Source organism: Tetranychus urticae, chromosome 1, assembly GCF_039701765.1.
Source record: "Tetranychus urticae isolate SD_2017Ah chromosome 1, NJAU_TeUrti_SD_1.0, whole genome shotgun sequence".
Lineage (NCBI taxonomy): Eukaryota > Metazoa > Arthropoda > Arachnida > Trombidiformes > Tetranychidae > Tetranychus > Tetranychus urticae.
The window spans coordinates 7,376,414-7,398,501 of record NC_142958.1 but is presented as its reverse complement, the minus strand read 5'-3'; the positions used below and the strand labels follow the sequence as shown (position 1 = coordinate 7,398,501).

The window sequence follows — 22,088 nt, the reverse complement described above, 5'->3', positions numbered from 1 at the left end:
ATTAAAACGATTTGGAACCGTTAGATGGCAGAATCAGATTGTAATCCAAAAACAAGTGAAAACAAAGTCTTTTGTTGTAATTTACATTAAATTGTGAATTGAAAATGATAAATTCATCGATTTTCATCACTCTCATCAATTGTACTTTAATATTGTTGAAAAGTTTATTCTCATCAAAATGAATCATTGTTTTAATATACAATTTTATTGTTCTGTAAAACTATTTGTGAGTCTGGTTGACTAAAACTGTCTGGTTTATTCATCAAACTAAGCAACATTTTGGTTGATTTTATATACAATTTTAAATGCTATCATCTTTATATTTTCAGTTTAATTTCCAAAGCAATACATAAAGATATTTATTTTATCAATTCATCCAATTGAAGTGTCCAGTTGAACAGAAAGGAATGCTGAATCAATGTTTTGAAATTTACTGTTGTTGCTGTTTAGTTGAGCATAAAATCATCTGAAGTTTTAAAACTCAACCATCCGACGTCTTAAATCTTCAAATCATAAGATACAAATGAGGAAAAATATGACAAATAATGAAAACAGAATGAAACTGGAAAATATTTTTGTTTATCAAAATCATCCAGACACCTCAATGTAACTCTATGTAATAGTCGAATCAGTTGTTGGGTTGGACTGAGAAACTTCAGAGATATCTGTCTTCAAGCCAATGCTAAAGATATCACGAATGAATCGATGGATGAGTAGAGTTGTTAAGCGCATAAAATTAACAATAATCATTTGACAGTTTGATCACTGCACAGACTTTTGCACATCCCTACTTTCATCTGTTGAAGCAGCACTTTCAATATTTTGTGGTTACTATCATTATCCATGATTTTTTTGTAACCCAGCCAAAATCATTTGCGTTCATAAAACGAAAGTCCTTATTGGCCGAAGTCATCTAAAATGAAATAATGGAAACAGCATATTGAAGTTAGGAATATTCACGTCATGGTCAGAGATGTAATCATTTTGTAATTTCGATGTAAACTCTACAAGTTGAACATTTCTATTTTTATTTCCTTATCAAGACTGGAGATTTTAAAATGACTTACTGCGATTGATTTGATTGAATATAATGACAACCATACGAATTCAACAGCTGGCAATAGCTCGAGACATTCACAAATACGATACATACATGCGATGCAGTTGAAAAATTTAAGAAATAAGAAATGAACGGCAGAATCAGTTCAAAAATGAAATTTAATAGTAAAAATAAATTACATAAAATAAGATATTCAGCAAAAAATTCAAGAAGAATGGCCATTAAAAGCATAATCATGATTGTGAATAATTACAAATTTTGAAGACGACTTTCATTGCTTATGTATTTTGAAAATTTGTAATCGATATTTTCAAAGGATACATGTTTTGGAACACTTCTTCTGGCGATTAGAAATGCAGTCATGGTATTCTTGTAAACTGTAGGGGATGAAGTTATAGGAAATCGGAATTGGAACCGAATATCAGCAACAAAATCTTTCAATTTTGATGATATAACTCCAGTTATATCTTCAATATTTGATTCTTCATCATTCAGGGATAATCCAATAGACCAAAGAACTCTAGTAAATGAATCATCGGGCTTGTCAACAAAATTTTTACTGGTTTCGAGTATATCATAATCAAATGCACTTAAATGAGTATATCCCAAGCCAACGACATCTTCGAGCCTCTCCGCTAAAATCTTGATTTCTCCTTTAACTCTGCCGAAATAGTATGAGGGAAAACAGCCAACCAGCAATACAAAATGTTTATAAGAATTGAAAAACTCGTAAGGTGCGAATAAAGACTCCCAGAGTAATCTGTTTGAATTAACTTTATCACAAATCATTTTGGCACGTTTGAGTTCTAGTTGGAAGATATAAGCATGTGAATTTGTTACACTTTTGCAAACATTTCTATATTCTTTAATCGGCGCCAGAATGAATAGCTTTGTCATCTTTGGATTATCATCAAAATTTGAATCGTCAATCTCTAAATTTGAGTCAAACATAACCACAGGACGTGACCAATCGTATGAAGCATAATAATTGAAGAATTCTGACATCAATTCTTCAATGGTGGAACTAGTGGAACTTATGTAGATTTTGGACAATAAAATGGCTAATCCAACACCACTGACGAATCCAAATATATTGAAATATATCTTCCTACGTTTAGCCCAGTACTTTATTGCACGTAAAGTATCAGAATATAATTTCGAGTTAGTTGCTTTGTATATTGCATAAGAAGTATTTAACGAGATTAATATCTCTCGACTCTGGCCATCAATTCTCTGTAAAATTGAATCATCAGAGAGAGCTTCATAGATGTTATCCGGAATCAGATCATCAGGATATCTAGCAACTGTGATATCGATTTTAATATCGCCATAATTCAATTGTATCAGGTTAATATGCATACGATGTAATTGTACATCATCAAAATCAGGTACTTTCGACAAGGCAGGCGGAAGATCCGAGATGACATGAAAAGTATGAACACAAGCGGGTATCACAATTAATAGATCAACATCACTGTCTAGCAGGGCTGCATTAAGTAGGTGAGAGCCAACAATGATGACTTTGGCTTTACTTTGTAGTCGAATTTCATTCCTCGGAATGTTTTCCTTTAAAAGACACCCAACAAGTATACTGTTGACGGTACGTTCGATAAGTTGAATTGCATTCACTATTTTCCTCGAATGGTGAATGCATTGTCTCGCTGGGCTTTTCCGTAAAATTTTTTCAACATCTCTTACTTCAGTTTCGGGCATCACTTAAATTAAAAGAATATAAACATTAAAGTACAAGAGTAAAACGTCGATCGATCACTGATTGCTAACAATAAAGATTTTGTAAATAAATGCTTTCGCGATCAGAAAGCTTTTGAAAATCAAAATTAGCAACAATTTAGAGTCGCCATCTATCTTAGAATCCGAAATTTAGGCATAAATCAACTTTAAATAACTATTTTAAGGCTTGACCATTCAATTTGAAAGTCATGCTTTGTTTTTAAATCCGATTAGTGGTGAAAATAAACAGATTTGGTACAAATGACTCAAATCCCCTGATTATCAGGGCCTATTAGTCAAATCTTTTAGCCTTAGGCTTTTAACTTGATAAATTCACCTTAAAAGACTATCGTTAATCAGAGATGAGAAAGTACTGATTGCTTTTGATCTAAATCTAGAATCTTCTCGCCTTGTTTGGTCAAGAATAAGATTTAAATCATTGAGACATTTGTAAAGTATGAGTCAAACTGTTTGACCAAGCCGTGTTTATTGCTCAACTAGTGATGAGCCAAATCTGAAATCAGCGTATCGTTTCTATGACAACAAATGTAGACGCTAAAATACTTGGTCCGGATTGGTTGTGATCCGTTTGATTTCTAGCAGCTTAAATCACCTGACTTATTTTCCCATTGTTTCTGACTGTTCTTTATTCAATTTAGTTTCAGACATTCGTCTTTTAGATCATCCCCGGTATTTTTGTTAACTACAGAATTCGTGACATCTTCTGAATTGGCGATCAAATTCATCCACATCAATGGCTACCATACCTTTCCAAATCTCCAATCTTTTGGAGAAGGTAAATACACGTTATTTTTTCTAGGGATATTTTAACTAGTACAGTTTCTTTTTAACCTTGATATGGAAATATATTCAGTTCCAATGTATGATGATTATGATTTTACTTTATTTATCCTGCTTTTCATGTACTATTTCAGATGACTTCAGCCGATAAAGATTTTCGCTTTATGGCCACTAATGATTTGATGGCTGAACTACAGAAAGATTCAATTAAATTGGATGATGACAGTGAACGAAAGATTGTTAAAATGCTTCTCAAACTCTTGGAAGACAAAAACGGAGAAGTCCAAAATCTGGCTGTCAGATGGTAAGTTTTATTTTTCATATTGTCATCTTACACATTGTAATACTGGTAACATGCTCTTTTTAAATCATCCAGTTTGGGACCATTAATCAATAAAGTCAAGGAATCACAAGTGGAGATAATCGTAGAAACACTTTGTACTAATATGACCTCTGATAAAGAACAACTTCGTGATATCTCCAGTATTGGTTTGAAAACCGTTATCTCGGAACTACCACAGTCAAACACCACAATTGCTGCGACTATTTGTAAGCGCATAACATCAAAGCTTACAAAAATAATCATAGTGGTTAGTATTCTATCTTTTTGAATTGCATTTACTTTATCAATCTCATGCATATTTCAGAGTGATGTCACTGTTCAGTTGGAGGTGCTCGACATCTTAGCTGACCTCTTGAACCGGTTCGGGCCTCTTCTGGTTTCATTCCACCCTCAAATAGCTGATTCCTTGTTACCCCTTCTTGACAGTTCCCGGTTAGCAGTACGTAAGCGGTCCATCTCTGCGCTAAGTTTCTTGGCAGCAAGCTGTAGTCTCCCTCTGTTCAACAAGATGGTTTTAGTTTTATTTGAACAAATGGGACAACATCAACGAACGATGAACGTATCAAGTTTAAGAACTTATATTCAATGTATTGCTGCGATCAGTCGTCAAGCTGGCCATAGATTTGGTGAACACTTGGAACATGCTATGCCTTTAGTTTTGCAATTCTGTGAATCTGAGGACGATGAGTTGAAGGAATTCTGTATCCAAGCCTTCGAATCTTTCGTCCGTCGATGCCCTAAGGAAATAACTATCCACATCCAAACTATAACTGCAAACTGTTTAAAATATCTCTGTTATGACCCTAACTATAACTACGAAGATGCAGACTCTGAGGAAATGGAAATGGATCAAGATGATAATGGTGACTCTAATGAAGAGTATAGTGATGATGATGACATTAGTTGGAAGATTCGGCGAGCTTCGGCAAAATGTCTTCACGCTGTTATTTCCACACGTCATGACATGGTGGTTGATTTTTACACTTATATTTCTCCTGCATTGATTGCTAGATTCAAAGGTAATATCATCTTTCTGTTGTAACTCTTGTATTAATTTATTTTTTTATACTATAGAAAGAGAAGAAAATGTGAAAGTTGATATATTCAATGCTTACATTGCTCTATTGAAACAAACTCGTGGTGGAAATCTCGGATCTGGAATAGCTGATCAACAGAATCCTATTCATCTTCTTATGCTACAAGTTCCAGCAATCGTCAAATCACTTCATCGACAATTACGTGAGAAAAGTATCAAAACACGTCAGGGATGTTTCTCCTTGCTTTCTGAACTTATCAACGTTTTACCAGGCTGTCTTCGTGACCATACCGAAAGTTTGTTTCCTGGTATTTTATACTCTCTTGGAGACAAAAATTCCAATTCAACTATGAAAATCGATACTTTAATTTTCTTGAGCACAATGATTCGTACTCACCCACCCCAGATTTTTCATCCACATATTCATATTTTATTACCGACTGTCATTACATGTGTTGTAGATTCTTTTTATAAGATTTCTTCTGAAGCTCTGGCTGTGCTTACTCTCATGGTGAAAGTGTTGCGACCTTTAGATTCAATGGACGAATTTCAATTCGTTCCTTATATCCCAATAATCTATGAAAACACTTACAACAAATTGAATACTGCTGATATTGATCAAGAAGTTAAAGAACGAGCTATTACTTGTATGGGAACCATTATTAGTACATTTGGTGATTGTATGCAAGAACAGTTAAAAACTGTTTTACCTTTGTTGGTGGATCGTCTGCGAAATGAGATCACAAGACTGACGTGTGTTAAAGCTTTAACAGAAATTGCCAGGTACATTTGACTAGTCCGACTAATTTGAGTAACCTTTATTAGTAGAATTATCTAGCTGTATTTTAACTTGTTTTTTTCCCTGATTTCTCTTAGTTCAAAATTTCATATTAACCTGGCTGCATTGTTACCAGAAGCTGTCCCTATTTTGGCATCATTTTTACGTAAAAATCAGAGAACTTTGAAACTGCAAACTTTACATCTTTTAGACACTTTGGTTAGAAACTATGGCGAAAACATTGGTACCGAAGCAATCAATATTGTTTTAAACGAGGTCACCCCGTTAATCAATGAGAGTGATTTACATATCTCACAACTCACCCTTTCTCTGCTCACTTCATTGACCAAGTCATATCAAGCTTTTCTTCCCGTTATTCCTCAACTTATTTTACCCGAAACGCTTGTTTTGGTCAAAAGTCCTCTCCTCCAAGGTACTGCCTTACAGTCTGTCCTAGAGTTTTTCCAAGCTTTGGTAGGAAGCGGTTTCCCTGGCCTGGACTATTTCACTTTGGTTAACCAACTTAATGCACCCATCTACATGGTTAATCACCAAGGTGAACAATTGCATCCTCCATTACACAAACAAGCTTATCATTCAATTGCCAAATGCATTGCTTCGATATCTATAATTGATCATAAACGAAGTCTTAAAGCTGTTCGCCATTTCATCCGGGATATCGAAGAGCACTCTCATTCACCTTGCATTCAAATGTTTGCCCTTTTAACTATTGGAGAAATTGGTAAAAATGTTGATCTGTCATCTATTCCCGAATTGAAGGAACTTCTTATCAGTGCTTTTTCTTCGCCCAGTGAAGAGGTTAAATCTGCTGCTTCGTTCGCTCTCGGTAGCATAAGTGTGGGTAATCTGAATGAATACTTGCCTTTCCTTCTAACAGAAATAGAGAAAAAACAAAAAGGACAATATCTCTTGTTACACTCTCTTAAGGAAATAATCAGCTGTCAATCAATCAATGATCGTATGATTCAATCACTGGCTCCATTTTTGGATGTTATTTGGGAGCTTCTCTTAAAACATTGTGAATGCCCAGAAGAAGGTACTCGCAATGTGGTTGCTGAATGTTTAGGCAAATTAACATTGATGAATCCCGAAGTTTTACTTCCAAGACTTGAGACATTTTTGCGTCATCCTTCACCTTGGGCACGAAGTACTGCAGTTACAGCCATGAAGTTTACCATATCAGACCAAAAACAAGCTATTGATCCTCTTCTTCGATCTTCTATTGGAAAATTCCTTCACACACTTAAAGATTCTGATATGAACGTTCGTCGAGTTGCTTTGGTTGCCTTCAACTCAGCTGCACACAACAAACCTTCCTTAATTAGAGATCTTCTTGAAGAAGTGTTGCCTCAGTTATATGAAGAAACTAAAGTTAAAGTAAGCAAGAAATGTGATATATTTTATAGATCATCTTACTAATTGTTTAAACATCATTTTTAATTTCAGAAAGAATTCATCCGAGAAGTTGAAATGGGTCCTTTCAAGCATACTGTTGATGATGGGCTAGATATTAGAAAGGCTGCTTTCGAATGCATGTACACACTGTTGGATTCCTGTTTGGACAAGATTGATATTTTTGAATTCCTTAATCATGTTGAAGATGGTTTGAGGGATCATTATGATATCAAAATGCTCACTTATCTCATGCTGGTCAGACTTTCGGTTCTTTGTCCATCTGCAGTTCTTAACCGTAAGATTCCTCTTTCCCTTCTAGTTTTTCAATTAATATTTATAAATTTAAATATCTATTTTTTCAGGTTTGGATCGGCTTATTGAGCCATTGAAAGCAACGTGTGAGATTAAAGTTCAACAAAATGCAATCAAACAAGAATTTGAAAAGCAAGATGAACTAAAACGATCGGCTTTAAGAGCTTCATTAGCTTTAACATCAATCCCAGATGCAGGTATTTAATAAACATCAGTTTACAAATCTTTACTCCTTTAATTGGATCTACTAAAAGATTACTCATCAACTTTGTTCTTTTTCTTTCTAGATAAAAACCCCGCTGTCAGTGATTTTCTTAATCATATTAAAAATTCACGTGAACTATCTAAATTGTATGAACAAATTCAGAAAGATTCATCTGCTACTGTTGATAATACTTCACCCATGGAGATATCATGATGAGGATTCAAATGCAATTTGTGATGAACGATGAACTTTAGTAAATTTTGATCACAAGAAAAATACATCTGAAAAATTTTGATAATCGTCATTGTAAAAAATAAATAAGTAAGATCAAAATAAGCCACAGTGTCAATTTTTTGTGAAATTATACCCATTCGTGATTTTTTGTACATGACTTCATCAAAGAAACATTTGCCTTATGTTTCACCCAGATAATCTAAAAGCTAGATCTACACTCTCAGATCTTAGGAAAAAAATTTCAGTTGTATTCAAATCAAGGGGATTCATTGAAAATATTAATGATGAATTATCCTAATTTAAAGTATTCAATTTAGATTCTCCAAAGCATATCTTGAAAGTAAAGACATTCGTATCCTAGTTTAAACCACGCCAGTAAAAAGGTCTTGTTAAATCATTTAAACTGTAGTTTTTCGGATTGTCTTTTTGTGTTTTAAAAAGTATATGCTTATGGTGATTAAAAGTCATGGTGTGGGTTGTAAGAGTTCTTACTGAACTTTATTAGAAATCTCTGAATACATCGGATTAATATTATACAAGTATCAAGTTTTCTAAAAGAGATGGAGACACATTAGGAACATGTGAGCTCAACTCATAGCAATTTGCATGTCGATCACACATTTATAAACACTGTAATCCAATCGGTAAATAAATTTACTGTTAATTCAACTTAAATTATTATTTTGACCTCTTCACTATTTTTGACTTAACGTGCTTTAAATTCAATCATGTCGGACAAAGCTCAACAAATGGTCCAAGATGGTATCAAAGATCTCATTGAAAAAATAGATAAAGATCATCTTCGTAAAATTCAGGTTCGTTTTTATTTTTCCTTGTTTTAACCTTGTTTAAATTTTATTTTTATCATGTTTCTTTCAGGGTGAAATGCACAGATGTGCTGCTAAATGCTGTGATCAAACTGATTTGAGTCTCAATGAAGTTCACAATTGTATTTCAAAGTGTTCAAGTGAAGTTTCCAAAGCTCAAAATTACATGTCCAATGAGCTTGCTAACTTTCAGGTAATTATTAAAAGATTTATTTACAAAGTTTGAAAAGCATACAAATAATTTGTATGTCTGTTTAGTAGAAAAAAATGTCTAATTGTTTTCAAATACATTTCATTACAGAACCGATTAGAGCGATGTGCTATGCAATGTCAGGACGACATCAGAGACAAAATAGGACCAAATGCCAGCGAAGCTGATGTTGACAAATTTAGGAACAAATATGAAGATTGTATCGTTAAATGCGCCGATAGTCATGTTAAATTACTTCCAACCATGTTGAAACGCATGAAAGAGATGATGGGCAAAGGAAATTACTCTGGCAGTGCTTGATTAATTTTTCAAATAGTTTAACTTGAATTTATAATTAGGCTTGAACAAAGATGAAATTCAATAGACAACACAACTTTTCTGCCATTTAATACTGTTCAACCAATTTAATTTTCATTCAAGTCAAAAATTTAAATTTACTAGCTTTCCTAATTAAGTTTTTAAATAATTTGGGATTTGAAGTTACACTCAGGATTCCCAAGTAGTCGTACATTTTTTCAATTTTCAAATTTGAATTTCATCAAATGTATTCCTTTAATCATAAACTGGCTTAATTTAATTTTATTTCATGAAATGTTAATCAAAAAGGTCACACAAAATTAGTTAGATAATTTAACCTAAAAATGATTACATTAAGAAAGGTTGAAATAATGAAATAACGAAGATAATCGCTATTCTCACAAAAAATGCTGTGTATAGTGAGGAGCTATTCTCAGAGAGACAACTTGGGAATCCTGAGACTCAGGTCCTGATTGTATCTGAATAAATAGTCTTATGCTTATAGGCAAATAGGGCAGCAAATATTGTGAGCAATAACTATTTTGATGTTTGTTTTATTTCTTATTTCATTTAATTGTGTACCTTGGAATTTATTAAGTTTAATAATGATAAATAATATCTTGATAAGTGTTAATAAGTTAATCTAACTTAATAGATTAAGTTTAATCAATATGGGTTGTTGCTGTGTAAAGATAAAAAATGAAGAAAGACAAGAATTGGAGGTATCAACACAAAATAATGGGTTAGTTATTCACCATTTATTGAAAAATTGAATATAAGATTTTTATTACTTTTATTAATTGTGTTTTATCTACTCCTGATTATTCCATTAAGGATCTTACCCACGGACGAAACAAATTTGTTGCCTCAAGTGAGACATGGAGATAGCAATAAGCTTTGTATGGTTATTGATTTAGACGAAACGTTGGTTCATAGTTCTTTTAGGCCCATAGATAAGGCCGATTTTATAGTTCCTGTTGAAATTGATGGCACGTTACATCAAGTTTATGTTGCCAAGAGGCCTTATGTTGATGAATTTCTACAGAAGATGGGCCAACTTTACGAATGTGTCTTATTTACCGCCAGCCTAGCCAAATATGCCGATCCAGTTGCCGATCTCTTGGATAAATGGAATGTTTTTAGAGCACGACTATTTCGTGAATCATGTGTTTTATATCGTGGAAACTATGTTAAAGATCTAAGAAAACTTGGTCGAGATTTACATAGAATTGTTATTGTTGACAATTCTCCGGCTTCTTATATTTTTCATCCTGATAATGCAGTGCCTGTTGCTTCCTGGTTTGATGATGACTCTGATACAGAGCTCCGGGATTTAATACCATTTTTTACTGATTTAAGTACATGCGATAATGTATATAAAAAGCTTCGAAATGCCACCAGTGAACCTCAGCTGCAGCAACCACCGACGCAGACAAAAGTAGTGAATGAATTTTTTTTCATTTCCCAGGATTAGCAACATGCATCAAGCTTATTAACAAATGTACTAAGATTTTTTATTTTTTATCATTAATAGCTGAAATTTTCAGGATAACTGTATTGGAAATCAAAATAAGGTCCTTTAAATAATAAAAGCACAAAAATATCATTTAACAAGCATCATTTATTTGTCAGTTTCTTTAGACAAACTCACATATGAGTAATCATCATCGTCTACTCATAAATAAAACATTGATGTGTTTTAATTTCAATGTTAATTGTCTAAAATTGATGAGCTATAAGCTAAATCCCAATAATGTTCGACACCATGATTTTTAAATAACTGTCGGGCAAAACTTTCATTGGGACTATTTTTAAATCTTAATTCGCCAAAAGCTCTATTTGCAACCATACCCTCCCAGATCAAATGACATTTGTTCTCAATCTTCTTTCCAGAGTCTGATTCGGCAGTTTCTTCGCTCCATTTGATTCGCTGAAGCATCAATCTTTTGAACTTTTGTTGTTGGGAAGGTCCTCCTTCAACAACAATAACATTAACGTTTTTAAATAGTACGATAACACCGGTCATCGTAAGTTGTTTACAATTCACCTCAATTTTGAATTTCTTGGCTGGATTTGATAAATTTAAAACTAAATAAACGGCCACATGAACTCCACAACTTGTGTCTTCTTTCACTTTCTTCAATTTCTTTTGTCTTTTTTGATCCACAGTTAATTTTCTAGCAGCATTAGCTTCCTCGTGTGCCTTTTGTCGTTTAGCCACCTGTTCTCCAACTTGAACGGCTACTTTAGTAGGATCTTTAATGGCTTCTTCTCGTAAGACTCTCATCATGTTGGACATTTTCACTTTGGGTTCTGGCGGCGGTTCCAATCCTAAACGTATCTTTTCTTGCTTCTCTTTCCATGCTTCTCTCCTATTCTGACGGCGCAATTTTTTGCGTTCTTTTTTAGTCAGAAACACTGGTAGTGGCATCACCTTGTTAGGTTCCCCAGGTGGTGTCATTTTCATAGGATGTTCTATAAGGTAAGTGATACCTTCATATTTTTCTTCCGGAGGCTTATCGCTGTTGATTGAGGCTCCATAACTACTGTCTTTCAACAAAAGACTATCCCACCATTCAATTTCAGGAATATCGTCTTCCTTATTTTCTTTCTTTGATGAAATGCCACTTAATACAGCGAGTCGTGCAGCAGATGAAACTCCAGTTTTCATAGCTGCTTGCGCTATTTCTTTTTGTAACACTTCCAATTTTGCTTTTTGACGAATTTTCGAAGCAAGAGTCTCAAATTTTCCGGGTTCGTGGAATTTGAAATTACGTTTTGCTCGAACTGTGGGTTTGGTTTCAACCCGCGGATCGTAAAATTTACTGACATCATGAGTTCGTTCTTGAGTCAATTTGAATTGTACTTTGTTTTGAGCTCTAATATTTGCTTTTAAAGTGGGCATACGATGAGTCAGTGTAACTTCTTTACCAGTAATATCAACAGTTCTGCCTTCATGGTCCAGAATTAAAGGTGCAGGCTTTGAAACGGTTTTGGTTCCAGGTACAATGGTAGATGTACGTCTCAACAGGTCAGAGGCAGCTAAGGTTTGACGTAAAGCAGAAATCCTGCTAGCAAGCTGAGCCTGGATCCGAGCTTTAATTTCATCTGCTGAGGGTCCAGAGCATGGCTGCCCAATCGCCATACTAGACACAAAAAAAGAAGAGTTTGACATTTAATATGATATAATGAAGAAGTATTAATAAATAAAGATCACAATGAAAGAATCACAATGAAAGAATCACAATGAAAGAATCACAAAGAAAGATCACAAAATCAAAGTAATGCAAAAGATGATACCATTAAATAAGTAAACAAATCTAGAAAGCTGATTTAGTGAAAAGTAAGAAGCTTAAACAATGAGTAGTTTAACTACTATAGTTACTCTTTGTTCTACTCTTGGGCTTGAACGATGCACTAAATTTTCTAGTTTAAAAAGTTTTCACTAGAGAGCGCCATTACCAATATTCATGCCTTTTAGCGAACTCTTTGCAAAAAAGCGCTCTGTTTAAAAGGCTCGAACAAGCTTCGTATTCTTGATCTGCGTTAAACAATAAATGAACTCTCAGTAGGTGATTTTTGATAATATGTTTGCAAAGAACCATGGGATTGCATATCATGTATTTATGTGTAAAAATACATCAATTAATTGATTCAAAAGTGATTAGGGAGATAAACCCTATTTTAAACACGAAATCATCTATTATTATCATCTACTATTATAATAATTATACAGATCTAGACTAACCTTTCATGTTAGCTTATGTTTTTGTGCTTTTATTATTTAAAGGAACCTAATTTTGATTTCAAAGGCCATTTCATCCAGACAATTTCAGCCTTAATGATTTAAAAAGTCATAATCTTACAATTGTTAGGGAATTTAATAAGCTTTATACATGTTATTATTTGAATAATGCGCCTTAGCAATCACCTGGTTCTTGAAAGTACAGTCAAACCTCTCAAAAGTTGCATAGAAAGAGACAAAAGCAAGAGAAACTTCAAAGAAAGAGACGAGTCTCCTCCTTTTTTAAGAGACTTTTGGTGACGCCATCTGCGAACGATTGGCCCGTTGCTGCAACTTTTGAGAGGTTTGACTGTAATTGTTTTCCGTTTTCATCAAAACAAAATTGTCACAACAATATTATGAATTGTAATCTTCTATATAACAATTGAAATTTGGTGAAAGCATAATATATTTTTTAAATTCTTTGTAATTTCATGAAAGTAAGTCTTAATCTGATAATCCCTTTTGTAATACTTAAGATTGATCATTTTTAAGGAAATAATTTGTGCTTGGATCCAGTTCTGTTTTAAATTTCTAAGCTTAATATTTCATTGACTTAAGTAATGTATGTTTAATTATTTGTCTCTCGCTTTCTCATTTCTAGTGTTTTTTTCTTCTTCATCCATGATCATCGGTAAATTCTCAAAGTTCTCATGAATGATTATTGAATACGACGTGAATTCAAAGAGTTACAAGGGAAGGTTTTAATGTCATTGTCAACTCAAGGCAATTTAAAATGTTTTGTTTGTGACAATGAGCAAGGATCTTTCATCTGTGCAGCATGCATTTGTCAAGGAGAGTTTAAATTGTCCAAAATTAACTGCGAATTGGCTCAAGAAGCCCATGGAGGAGGATCAAGTAATCGTTTATCTCCAATTCAGTCCAAGTTTTCTGAGAAAAAGACTAGATTACGTCTATTGGAAGAAGAGTACAAAAGAATCAATGATCGTTTCGAGCGGTTGATGTCTAGTAGTAAAAAACTAGAATCCGTTGAACATTCGATATCAGAAAATAAAGTAAAAAATGGTGCAATGCGTAAAATAATTGAATCACGTCGATTAGAAGTTGCTGAAGCCGAAAAATATTCTCGCAGATTGGGTCGAACAATCGATATATTACGCCACAATGCTGATAAATTTTTGAATGACCTGGAGACAACAAAGAAGGCTATTTCTCAAGTTACATCTCGTCTTAAACTTTCCGACTCAGAGTGTTCAAAGATTCGCTGCGATATCAAGGTAGCAACGCAAAAATCAATTATGCAGTTGAAGGATCATATTTTCCCTTTCCATTGTGAAAATAGTCATATCACCTCCACTACAACCAACTCAGTAGATACAACTTACTCTGAAAGTGAAGGGCCACTCTTTATTTCAGAATCTGGAACGGAATCCTTTTCAACAACCTGTTGTCCTCCCTCAATGGGTTCATGGGCCAATGTTGAATCTAATTGTACTCGATATCTTATCGTTGAACCATGGATTCCAAGAGATTCAATTGCTCGCGCCTACTGCCATTGGTTAGATAAGATGAAGGATCCTTGTAAACTTAGTCCTATTGGCGAAACAGATGGACTGGATGGAAAAATTCGTGAAAATGATTCTTATCGAGTCTCTGCTGCCCTATCATACATCACTCAATTATTATCAGTTGCTTCCTACTACATGGATGCTCGGTTCCCTAAACGGCTCAATTTTGTTGAATTTTACTCTAAGTGTAGTGATTCAGGGCCCGAAATTTTTCTTACTGACGAAGAGATACTCCATAAAGTTGCCAAATTAAATGCAAATCTAATTTATCTATGCCTTTCACAAAGAGTTGATCTCCGTTATTTGGAACCAACTTACACGGGTCATAATTTAACTTTACTTCTCAATCCAAACTTCAGTAATCTTGATCAAGCTGGGCCAATTTACATTGACTCGGAAACTCACCGCCGTGTTGAAGAATCCTTATATCCTGATTATATTTTGGTTGAACCATCTGAAAGTCAAGATTTTTCCGAAGCAGATGACATCTTCGATGAAGAATGTATTGGAAATGATTGGGAGTCAGTTACATCGTCCAATACAACTCCTTATGTTGATTTATTCACTTCACAACAAACTACTAGTATGACTGGTGGAATTATGTCATCAATTGCTGAAACTGCTCTTTATGCTGTTACATCGTTTATCCGTAAAAAATGAATCAATGATTCTCAATATCTCAATGAAAAAATATCTTCTAAAAAGACTACCCTTGTCCCTCCAAGCACATACTGCTTCTAATAGAAAGTTAAACTCTAATTGTAAATTTGCTCTATCATCATTCGTATAATATTCATCATCATCATCACCAACCTTATCATTTCTGCTTTCAGTAAACGTCTGATGATGATATCTTAAGCAGTCTCCCGGTGATTTCATTGTTAAACGAAATTTAAAATTGACCAGATTAGTTTATCATAAAACATTTTATTTTGATGTATTAATAATCATATTCCCAATTGGCTTATTTGGCGTATTACAACCGAACAAAATGATATCTAGCATTTTGACCTTTATTTGGACTATTAAACATCAATGTAATATTTGCTCTATTGAGTTTATTTGTTGAATTATGAAAAATAAATCTCAGCGTGTCATCAGTTGATAATAAAAATTTAATGCTTTTTTGAAAAGAAAATTTTGACTCAAAACTCAATGTTTCAAAGCCAAGTACATCAAATATTTGAAGAGTCGTTGAATTTTTCTTGAATAATTTAAATTATGACGAATTCTTGAACTTAAAGATCATCAATCACTTGATAAGACATAAAGAAGCAGTGAAAATAACTCAGTTCAGCTAATTTCACGAAATCTCGGCGGAATTGTTAATCAGTCTGAGATTTGAATCGTTTTATCCAATAATTATGAGTGAAATACATTAATACTCTGTTGGTAATCAAGAGGCTGCAAGTTGTCTCCATTTGTTAAATTGGATTGCTAAATCACAAGGTAGTCAAATGTATTCACAAGTTGATTTTATTGTTGGTAGACGGCAAGTGATACCAAGTTGATAAAAATTTGTAACAGTCAATAATAAAGATAATTGGTAATAATTGTGAGAAATAAAATTGTCTTTTACCGATATAATTACTACTGTTAGTATTATCAGTAGATTATGGGCTGGAAATCGAAATTAATTTATCTTGGTGACTTTACTGATTTTGTTGATTAGCAAACATTTATTCAATAAATAGTGAATGGCGTCGAGTAAAGGCATCTATCGATTGGAATACAGGTCAGTTTTTGCAAAACAAATCATTGCTTATTTAAACCAAGAGATGATCAATTAGTTCCTTTATTGCGTCGACATCCAAGTCTGAAATGGAAACATCTTTTCGTGTTTTTCTCAATCGATTAAATTCAAGAACAGAAAGTCCAAGACTTTTAGCTAACTGCTGGACCGGTACCAAAGCGGTTAAACACTTTTGAATGTGAGGCACCAAATGATGGACGTAAACTTGAACCATTTTTTTGAGAAGATCAGCTTCTGGGTTTGTATTGCTTGATGTTGATTCAGTTCTGAAAATGATGTTTAAGAAAAAGGTTTGATTAATCAAACAGAAAAATAAGAGTTATAAAAGTATGAAAAATGTCTTGAGTTTAATGAGAAAAATCTCAAATATGTTTTAGACTTACTTGTGATAATTGATTAGGATTCGCGTTGATCTGATCAAAGATTGATTCAATATATCTCTGAATTTTGCGATTATAGACAGTGGAATCAATTTTCTGGCTTGATTAAAAGCTTCAAGAAGATCATTGCAAAGATTGGCTAAAGGAGGAAAGGTGAGAATCACGGATGGCGGCTCGTAATCAGTTTTGGATTCTGAAGTTAACGATTCGGATGCTGAAGATAGTGATGAGATGGCAGGAGATGACGAAGAGCTAGTCATTAAATTAACCGAAGATAGAGAAAAGTTTTCCAAATTTGCTTCAAATTTATCTATAGCTGTTTCAACTGATTGAGTAAATTTTGTCAAAATAACCCGCTGGAAAATTAGAGAAATATCTGGTCTGCAATCTGCTCCTATTCGGTTCATCGAAAGGCCAAAATAAAAACAAGGGTCGAATAAATTTTCAATTGGATAGAGTGAAGAATATTCAGCTGCTAGACATTTATCTAATGTATCTTGTAGTTGACTAAGAAACAAGTCAATCTTGTTGGAGATCCAGCTTGTTAATATTGTTGTATCACCGAAATCACGGTGATCAGAGTCATTCAAGGTTTCTTGACCTGAGATTTGTTTAGATGATGATGAGAGCGAAACAATATCATCGTCCGCAAATAAAGCTCTATACTGTGTAACTGTATTAAATAAGTTGATCCGATATATTTCTATTAATTTTCCCATGTACGCAAGAGGATTCGTGACTGTCACTTCTTTAACCAGATTTTTTAACCAAGCATCTCGAGCCTTATTAAAAAAAACAAGAGATTATTATAGATTAGATGATAATTGTATTACTCTAGCTGAATATATTGTCAATTTAGAGAAATGGAATTGAATAGCTTACATAGAGAAATTTTATCCTCAACTCAGTTTCATCATAAACATTGATACGTCTTAAATAACCAATAATTTTGAGGGCAACAGGCAATTGTATGTCCCCATATAACTCTTTGAGCAGCTGGTTAATCATCAATTCCTTGCACTGGGATAACTCGTTTGATATTGTCTAATTACAAAAGAAAAAAAGAGACATTAAGAAATGTTCAAGTCTTTAGATAATAACTTGAAATTTTTACCTGAATCAGAGGAGCATCTTTACCGTGGAGTCGGTCAATTCGTTGAATGTACGAGTATAATTGTAAAGCCTCATCGTAGTAACCTTTCCGCACACAAGAATCCATTAATTGGGGTATTTCAAGGAACCCTAACAGCTGATTATGTTTGGATAACATTAAAGATGCTTGCCTCCATCTTGAAACGGTATGGAATCACAAGACAATGTATTAAGGGATTAATCAATAGATATAACAACTTAAAAGGTATTTTTTACCTTTTAGTAATGTCTTTGGCTTCATCAGAGAATCCTGAAAGCTTTCTTTGGAAGAATGGTATTTTATCAATAAATTTGTCTAATTTATCTTCAATTCCTAGAATCTGGATGAATAAAATGAGATTAAAACTAAATAAATTACAAATCGAGATGAGATGAGAAGCATTTAAACAGATGATTGCCTGTTTACCTCTTGTTTGACGTATTTGCCGAGCTTATGAGCTTCCAAGAAACACGGATAATTTTTGAAAGCTTCATCCTTCATAGCATCTTCTAGCCGACATTTTTCATCCAATAATCGAGCCGGTTCCCTGGCTAAACTATGAATACCAATCGAGCATAACTTGTCAATATAGTCCTCTGAGAGATCAGGATCAATACACTCTGAAAAGGTAACAAGCATTAATTAGCTGTATAAGCTAAAGAATCATAAGTACTTACCATCTTCTTTAAAGATAAACTTGAGAACATCATGTTTAGCATCCATTTTCTTAATGAGAAGGAAAAGCAACCACTAAAGGTAAAAAAAAACTTGTTGGCTTGTAATCTTAGAAAACAGATTAAGCTAAATATAAGGTTTAATTAGATCAATATAGGACAAATCCAGGGATTCAGGATTTATCATGATTTGATTGCTTCATTAGAAGATGTTAATCATTGATTGAAATTAAATAGACACGTTAAGATGAATATTGTTCATTGAATAGAAGTAGATTCACTAATCAACAGCTGGCTGTGTTGCGTCAATCTCATTGGATAATAAGTGTTTGCATTCGTTACTATGGATATTGAATGCGCTTAAAGCGCAGCGCTTTCCGTTTGAGTCTCACATGTTACCAAAGAGTAAAGTACCTTACTCTTTGCATGTTACATTTGCTATTTTTTGTAACAATTAACCTTTGAATGTCAACTAATTTGAAGCATTTGTTCTGTTAAATTATTATTTTGTGCTAACGTGTTCAACAATTTCTCGATTTGGATCGATGTCCTATTGCTGGTTCTATTTTGCTGTTCAATTTTTTCTTATAATTTAATTCTGATCAAAATCGGCATTTTTAAGTTACATCAGTTTTCTTCTACTATTTCTAGGTAATTTAATTGCTTGATGTTCCAAATTTATTTCATCAACAACTTGGTAGCATGGATATAGACGATAAAGATTTAGCTGAAGCTAGTGATGACTCCTCATCTGGACCTGAAGAAATTGAAAACAAAGACGCAAAGGAAGTGGCCGTTACTTCCATTAAAGCTGAATTTGCTAGTCAACGATCATTGAAAGAAAAGGCTAAAAAAATGAGACGTCAGATCGAAATTAGAAATATTGAGCAAAAGAAAACTAAAGAAGCAAAGAAAAAAGCTGAAGATGATTCTTCTCCTCCTAAGCCTGAAAACAGCGATGTAGATGATAAAGCTGATGTTTCTCTTGAAGTTGAGAAAACAAATTCAGAAAAGCCTAAAAAGAGCATGAAAGCTAAGAAAAATAAGACAAAGTCTGCTAAAAATCTTGGGAATAATAATGATAAACGTGATTCAACGACTGGTAACAGCCAAGCTGACTTAAAGAGTGATTCAGTTGATAAGGATGGACCAAAAAAGCTTACCGGTAGTGCCAGGAAGAGAGAAAGATTCAACAAAGCTTCCCGTTTGGGAAAAGTAATGAAGAATAAGCTAGTCAAAAGTTCTGTTATTAAAACAGAAAAAAATACTCGTCCCTCTAAAAAATTTAACCGAAAAACAAAAAACCCAAAGAGTGAAGTTGTTAAAGACAATAATTCCGCTGGAAAGGCTCATGGACAGAAACGCAAATTGAAAGAAACAAGCAAAGATATGCCGAAGAACAAATCAATGAAGAAAGCTACAGTTAAGACAGAAAGGACAAATTAAAAGATCTGAACCCTGGTCAAATTCATGAATATCATTACGTAAAATGAGATATCTTTCTGACTTGGAGTCACAAAAATTAAAATTGAATCAGCATAATGCTGAAATTTAAAAAAATTTCAACTCGCAATCAAAATACAAAAGTCTTGAGAACCTCAAGCACGCTAACCAATAACGATAACAGAAACTAAAATGTGAAATAATTATAAATCTCTATTGATATTTTGTTGAACCCTTATTTTGAAATTGTAAAATAAATTTTGTTACAAATATTTTCTCAACAATCAAAACTCATTTCAATGATTGATTCCGTAACAACTGTGTGTGATCTGTTCAGTGTTCAACTGATTGGAGCTAATTTTGTTGAAATTTTTAATAGTTTTGTGTTTCTTGTCAAAGTAAGTTCATAATAAAAATCATGAATACAGTAAAAATATCTGAAGCTGAATTCAAGGGTTTTTAAAATCTTTTATTAAATAAATTTGCTGAATTAGACCATATTAACAAATTTTGCGAATCAAACATTAAGTTGAGGAAAATCTAACGCATAACATTATCTCACTACTTTTAATCAATGATACTTATTGAGATTATAATCGTAGCAATAAATTAAAGAATCATTTACGAAATAATAATTTATAAAATAATTTTCAGTGAAAATGAGTTCGTTTTGGGTTTTGTAGATTTTTTTAAATAAAGAAACGTCAGTTAGGTGTTGAAGCCAGAATATGCCGATTGGAGTTGTACTGACTAATAAACAACAATAATTTATCAAAGAAATAATTCGATTTTTATAGAACTAGACTGTTGTCTATAACTCTAACTCTAATGTTTTGGAACCAAAGCAAAATGAATTTGTTTTCGTTGTGTATTTATTCAAATTATTGACTAATTGATACTGATAATGGCAACTGAACCAGCAAAACCAATCATCTAAAAATCAGCACCATTGTGAGATCAGGCTTCACTTTCTTCAGTAGCTGTTGCAGTTTCCGATTCGGGTTTAAGTATTGGAACAATCAAATGTTCCTTTGACATCAAATTATATTTAGTAACGAATATGGTGAATCTTTTACATAAATGGCTGCTATTTTCAAACTCATCAAATATTGAGCGATGGTGGAAATATGCATGACCAAAGATTCGATAGACTCGTCGACATACAGAGCCTAATTTACTGACAGAAGATTCTTTCATTGTTACTCTTGATGGAAAATATTTTGTATTGTTTAAAAGACAAGAAGCTCCATCCAGAGTGTGTCTTGTATAATCAATAGCAGGACATTCTTTTGGTGTTTTGTGAGCTGCACACAAAAATATCCATTGTTCTGTAGCTGTCATTTGAACACATGCACTAGGAAGACATTCCGTTTGTAATTTGACTGCTAGTTTATTCAAATCCATACAAAATTGGCGAAGATGCTCATATTTCCAGGTACCTTCATCTTGACCCTCCGGTGGCTTGAGTATCTCATCTATAAATCTAGGATCCCTTTTAATTGATTGTTGAATCAATTGTTGAACAGCAAGTGTTGAGTCCATATCTTCAAAAGATTCATCAGGCCAATCGTAAAATTCTATGCCTTTAATTCCTTTTGGATTACGGCGAAGTATCCTACTGGAAACTGTCATAGTTTCAGATTTTACAGCTGACTCTGTAACAAAACAGCAAAAAATATTGAACGATGAAAAATAAAATTTCACAGATTGGTTTGACACTGTAATTGAATTTATAAGAATAAATTTGAAACAATGAACTGATTTAAGGCTGGAAATTGATTAAAACGTAAAGAAAATAAACATAAACATTAATGTATTTCAAGTTGAAATTTTCAACTCTGACAAGAGATTTCGTGAAATTAGCTGAACTGAGTTATTTTCACTGCTTCTTTATGTCTTACAAGGGAACTATTTCTCATTGTTCTCACCGATTTAGATGAGACATGACACAATCGATAGAGGGCTATTTTTTAAGAATTAGTGTGAAGCATTTCATCTATATGGCCAGTGGTTCCTAAGATATTTGGGTTTAAAATTTGGGCATTTTTATGAAAATCATTTTTTGGAAATACAGTGGAGTACCAGATACTGTCAGTAACTGGAAATAGCTTATATCCACAGCAAGTCTATTAATCGAGCTAA

General features: G+C 33.4%; 8 protein-coding genes across 8 annotated transcripts; 4 read left to right on the top strand and 4 right to left on the bottom strand.

The window, feature by feature from the left end:
• Positions 1 to 1,309: 1,309 nt before the first annotated feature.
• LOC107367141 (poly(A) polymerase alpha-like) lies at positions 1,310 to 2,773 on the bottom strand. Its single transcript, XM_015934826.2, has one exon. It carries the CDS (start codon positions 2,771 to 2,773, stop codon positions 1,310 to 1,312), a length of 1,464 nt encoding a protein of 487 aa, XP_015790312.2.
• A 666-nt stretch (positions 2,774 to 3,439) lies between these two features.
• On the top strand, positions 3,440 to 8,018 carry Cand1 (Cullin-associated and neddylation-dissociated 1). The gene is made up of 9 exons (XM_015935038.2): positions 3,440 to 3,587; positions 3,727 to 3,896; positions 3,969 to 4,182; positions 4,240 to 4,954; positions 5,010 to 5,754; positions 5,848 to 7,147; positions 7,217 to 7,460; positions 7,528 to 7,674; positions 7,765 to 8,018. The coding sequence occupies exons 1-9, from the start codon at positions 3,546 to 3,548 to the stop codon at positions 7,893 to 7,895; spliced, it is 3,708 nt and encodes a 1,235-aa protein (XP_015790524.2). The 5' UTR covers positions 3,440 to 3,545; the 3' UTR covers positions 7,896 to 8,018.
• A 523-nt stretch (positions 8,019 to 8,541) lies between these two features.
• LOC107367262 (TIM double twin CX3C motif protein) lies at positions 8,542 to 9,517 on the top strand. The gene is made up of 3 exons (XM_015934951.3): positions 8,542 to 8,731; positions 8,796 to 8,936; positions 9,045 to 9,517. Exons 1-3 carry the CDS (start codon positions 8,645 to 8,647, stop codon positions 9,252 to 9,254), a joined length of 438 nt encoding a protein of 145 aa, XP_015790437.2. The 5' UTR covers positions 8,542 to 8,644; the 3' UTR covers positions 9,255 to 9,517.
• A 233-nt stretch (positions 9,518 to 9,750) lies between these two features.
• On the top strand, positions 9,751 to 10,857 carry hzg (CTD small phosphatase herzog). Its single transcript, XM_015934949.3, has 2 exons — positions 9,751 to 9,993; positions 10,086 to 10,857. The coding sequence occupies exons 1-2, from the start codon at positions 9,923 to 9,925 to the stop codon at positions 10,723 to 10,725; spliced, it is 711 nt and encodes a 236-aa protein (XP_015790435.1). The 5' UTR covers positions 9,751 to 9,922; the 3' UTR covers positions 10,726 to 10,857.
• Prp3 (pre-mRNA processing factor 3) lies at positions 10,855 to 12,896 on the bottom strand. Its single transcript, XM_015934941.3, has one exon. The coding sequence runs from the start codon at positions 12,424 to 12,426 to the stop codon at positions 10,963 to 10,965; it is 1,464 nt and encodes a 487-aa protein (XP_015790427.2). The 5' UTR covers positions 12,427 to 12,896; the 3' UTR covers positions 10,855 to 10,962.
• Positions 12,897 to 13,363: 467 nt separating this feature from the next.
• Positions 13,364 to 15,702, top strand: LOC112539410 (uncharacterized). The gene is made up of 2 exons (XM_089269082.1): positions 13,364 to 13,475; positions 13,640 to 15,702. Exon 2 carries the CDS (start codon positions 13,743 to 13,745, stop codon positions 15,222 to 15,224), a length of 1,482 nt encoding a protein of 493 aa, XP_089125208.1. The 5' UTR covers positions 13,364 to 13,475; positions 13,640 to 13,742; the 3' UTR covers positions 15,225 to 15,702.
• Positions 15,703 to 16,022: 320 nt separating this feature from the next.
• Positions 16,023 to 18,777, bottom strand: LOC107367254 (conserved oligomeric Golgi complex subunit 8). Its single transcript, XM_015934940.3, has 7 exons — positions 18,507 to 18,777; positions 18,256 to 18,449; positions 18,066 to 18,169; positions 17,812 to 17,986; positions 17,580 to 17,741; positions 16,701 to 17,479; positions 16,023 to 16,583 (listed from the first exon to the last, which is right to left on the bottom strand). Exons 1-7 carry the CDS (start codon positions 18,550 to 18,552, stop codon positions 16,331 to 16,333), a joined length of 1,713 nt encoding a protein of 570 aa, XP_015790426.2. The 5' UTR covers positions 18,553 to 18,777; the 3' UTR covers positions 16,023 to 16,330.
• A 1,617-nt stretch (positions 18,778 to 20,394) lies between these two features.
• Positions 20,395 to 21,840, bottom strand: LOC107367261 (MOB kinase activator 4). Its single transcript, XM_015934950.3, has one exon. It carries the CDS (start codon positions 21,576 to 21,578, stop codon positions 20,904 to 20,906), a length of 675 nt encoding a protein of 224 aa, XP_015790436.2. The 5' UTR covers positions 21,579 to 21,840; the 3' UTR covers positions 20,395 to 20,903.
• Between the last annotated feature and the right edge of the window lie 248 nt (positions 21,841 to 22,088).

What these genes read in the sequence shown, in the direction of transcription:
- Prp3 (XM_015934941.3), bottom strand. Translation starts at nt 12,426, where the DNA reads ATGTCAAACTCTTCTTTTTTTGTGTCTAGTATGGCGATTGGGCAGCCA.
- LOC107367254 (XM_015934940.3), bottom strand. Translation starts at nt 18,552, where the DNA reads ATGGATGCTAAACATGATGTTCTCAAGTTTATCTTTAAAGAAGATG. An exon ending in GCAAATACGTCAAACAAGAG is followed by an intron (nt 18,170 to 18,255) that starts GTAAACAGGCAA and finishes TTATTCATCCAG; the next exon opens with ATTCTAGGAATTGAAGATAA. An exon ending in ATCCTAATCAATTATCACAA is followed by an intron (nt 16,584 to 16,700) that starts GTAAGTCTAAAA and finishes CATCATTTTCAG; the next exon opens with AACTGAATCAACATCAAGCA.
- LOC107367261 (XM_015934950.3), bottom strand. Translation starts at nt 21,578, where the DNA reads ATGACAGTTTCCAGTAGGATACTTCGCCGTAATCCAAAAGGAATTAAA.
- LOC107367141 (XM_015934826.2), bottom strand. Translation starts at nt 2,773, where the DNA reads ATGCCCGAAACTGAAGTAAGAGATGTTGAAAAAATTTTACGGAAAAGC.
- LOC112539410 (XM_089269082.1), top strand. Translation starts at nt 13,743, where the DNA reads ATGTCATTGTCAACTCAAGGCAATTTAAAATGTTTTGTTTGTGACAAT.
- LOC107367262 (XM_015934951.3), top strand. Translation starts at nt 8,645, where the DNA reads ATGTCGGACAAAGCTCAACAAATGGTCCAAGATGGTATCAAAGATCTC. An exon ending in ATCATCTTCGTAAAATTCAG is followed by an intron (nt 8,732 to 8,795) that starts GTTCGTTTTTAT and finishes TGTTTCTTTCAG; the next exon opens with GGTGAAATGCACAGATGTGC. An exon ending in ATGAGCTTGCTAACTTTCAG is followed by an intron (nt 8,937 to 9,044) that starts GTAATTATTAAA and finishes ATTTCATTACAG; the next exon opens with AACCGATTAGAGCGATGTGC.
- hzg (XM_015934949.3), top strand. Translation starts at nt 9,923, where the DNA reads ATGGGTTGTTGCTGTGTAAAGATAAAAAATGAAGAAAGACAAGAATTG. An exon ending in GTATCAACACAAAATAATGG is followed by an intron (nt 9,994 to 10,085) that starts GTTAGTTATTCA and finishes TATTCCATTAAG; the next exon opens with GATCTTACCCACGGACGAAA.
- Cand1 (XM_015935038.2), top strand. Translation starts at nt 3,546, where the DNA reads ATGGCTACCATACCTTTCCAAATCTCCAATCTTTTGGAGAAG. An exon ending in TCCATCTGCAGTTCTTAACC is followed by an intron (nt 7,461 to 7,527) that starts GTAAGATTCCTC and finishes CTATTTTTTCAG; the next exon opens with GTTTGGATCGGCTTATTGAG. An exon ending in AACATCAATCCCAGATGCAG is followed by an intron (nt 7,675 to 7,764) that starts GTATTTAATAAA and finishes TTTTCTTTCTAG; the next exon opens with ATAAAAACCCCGCTGTCAGT.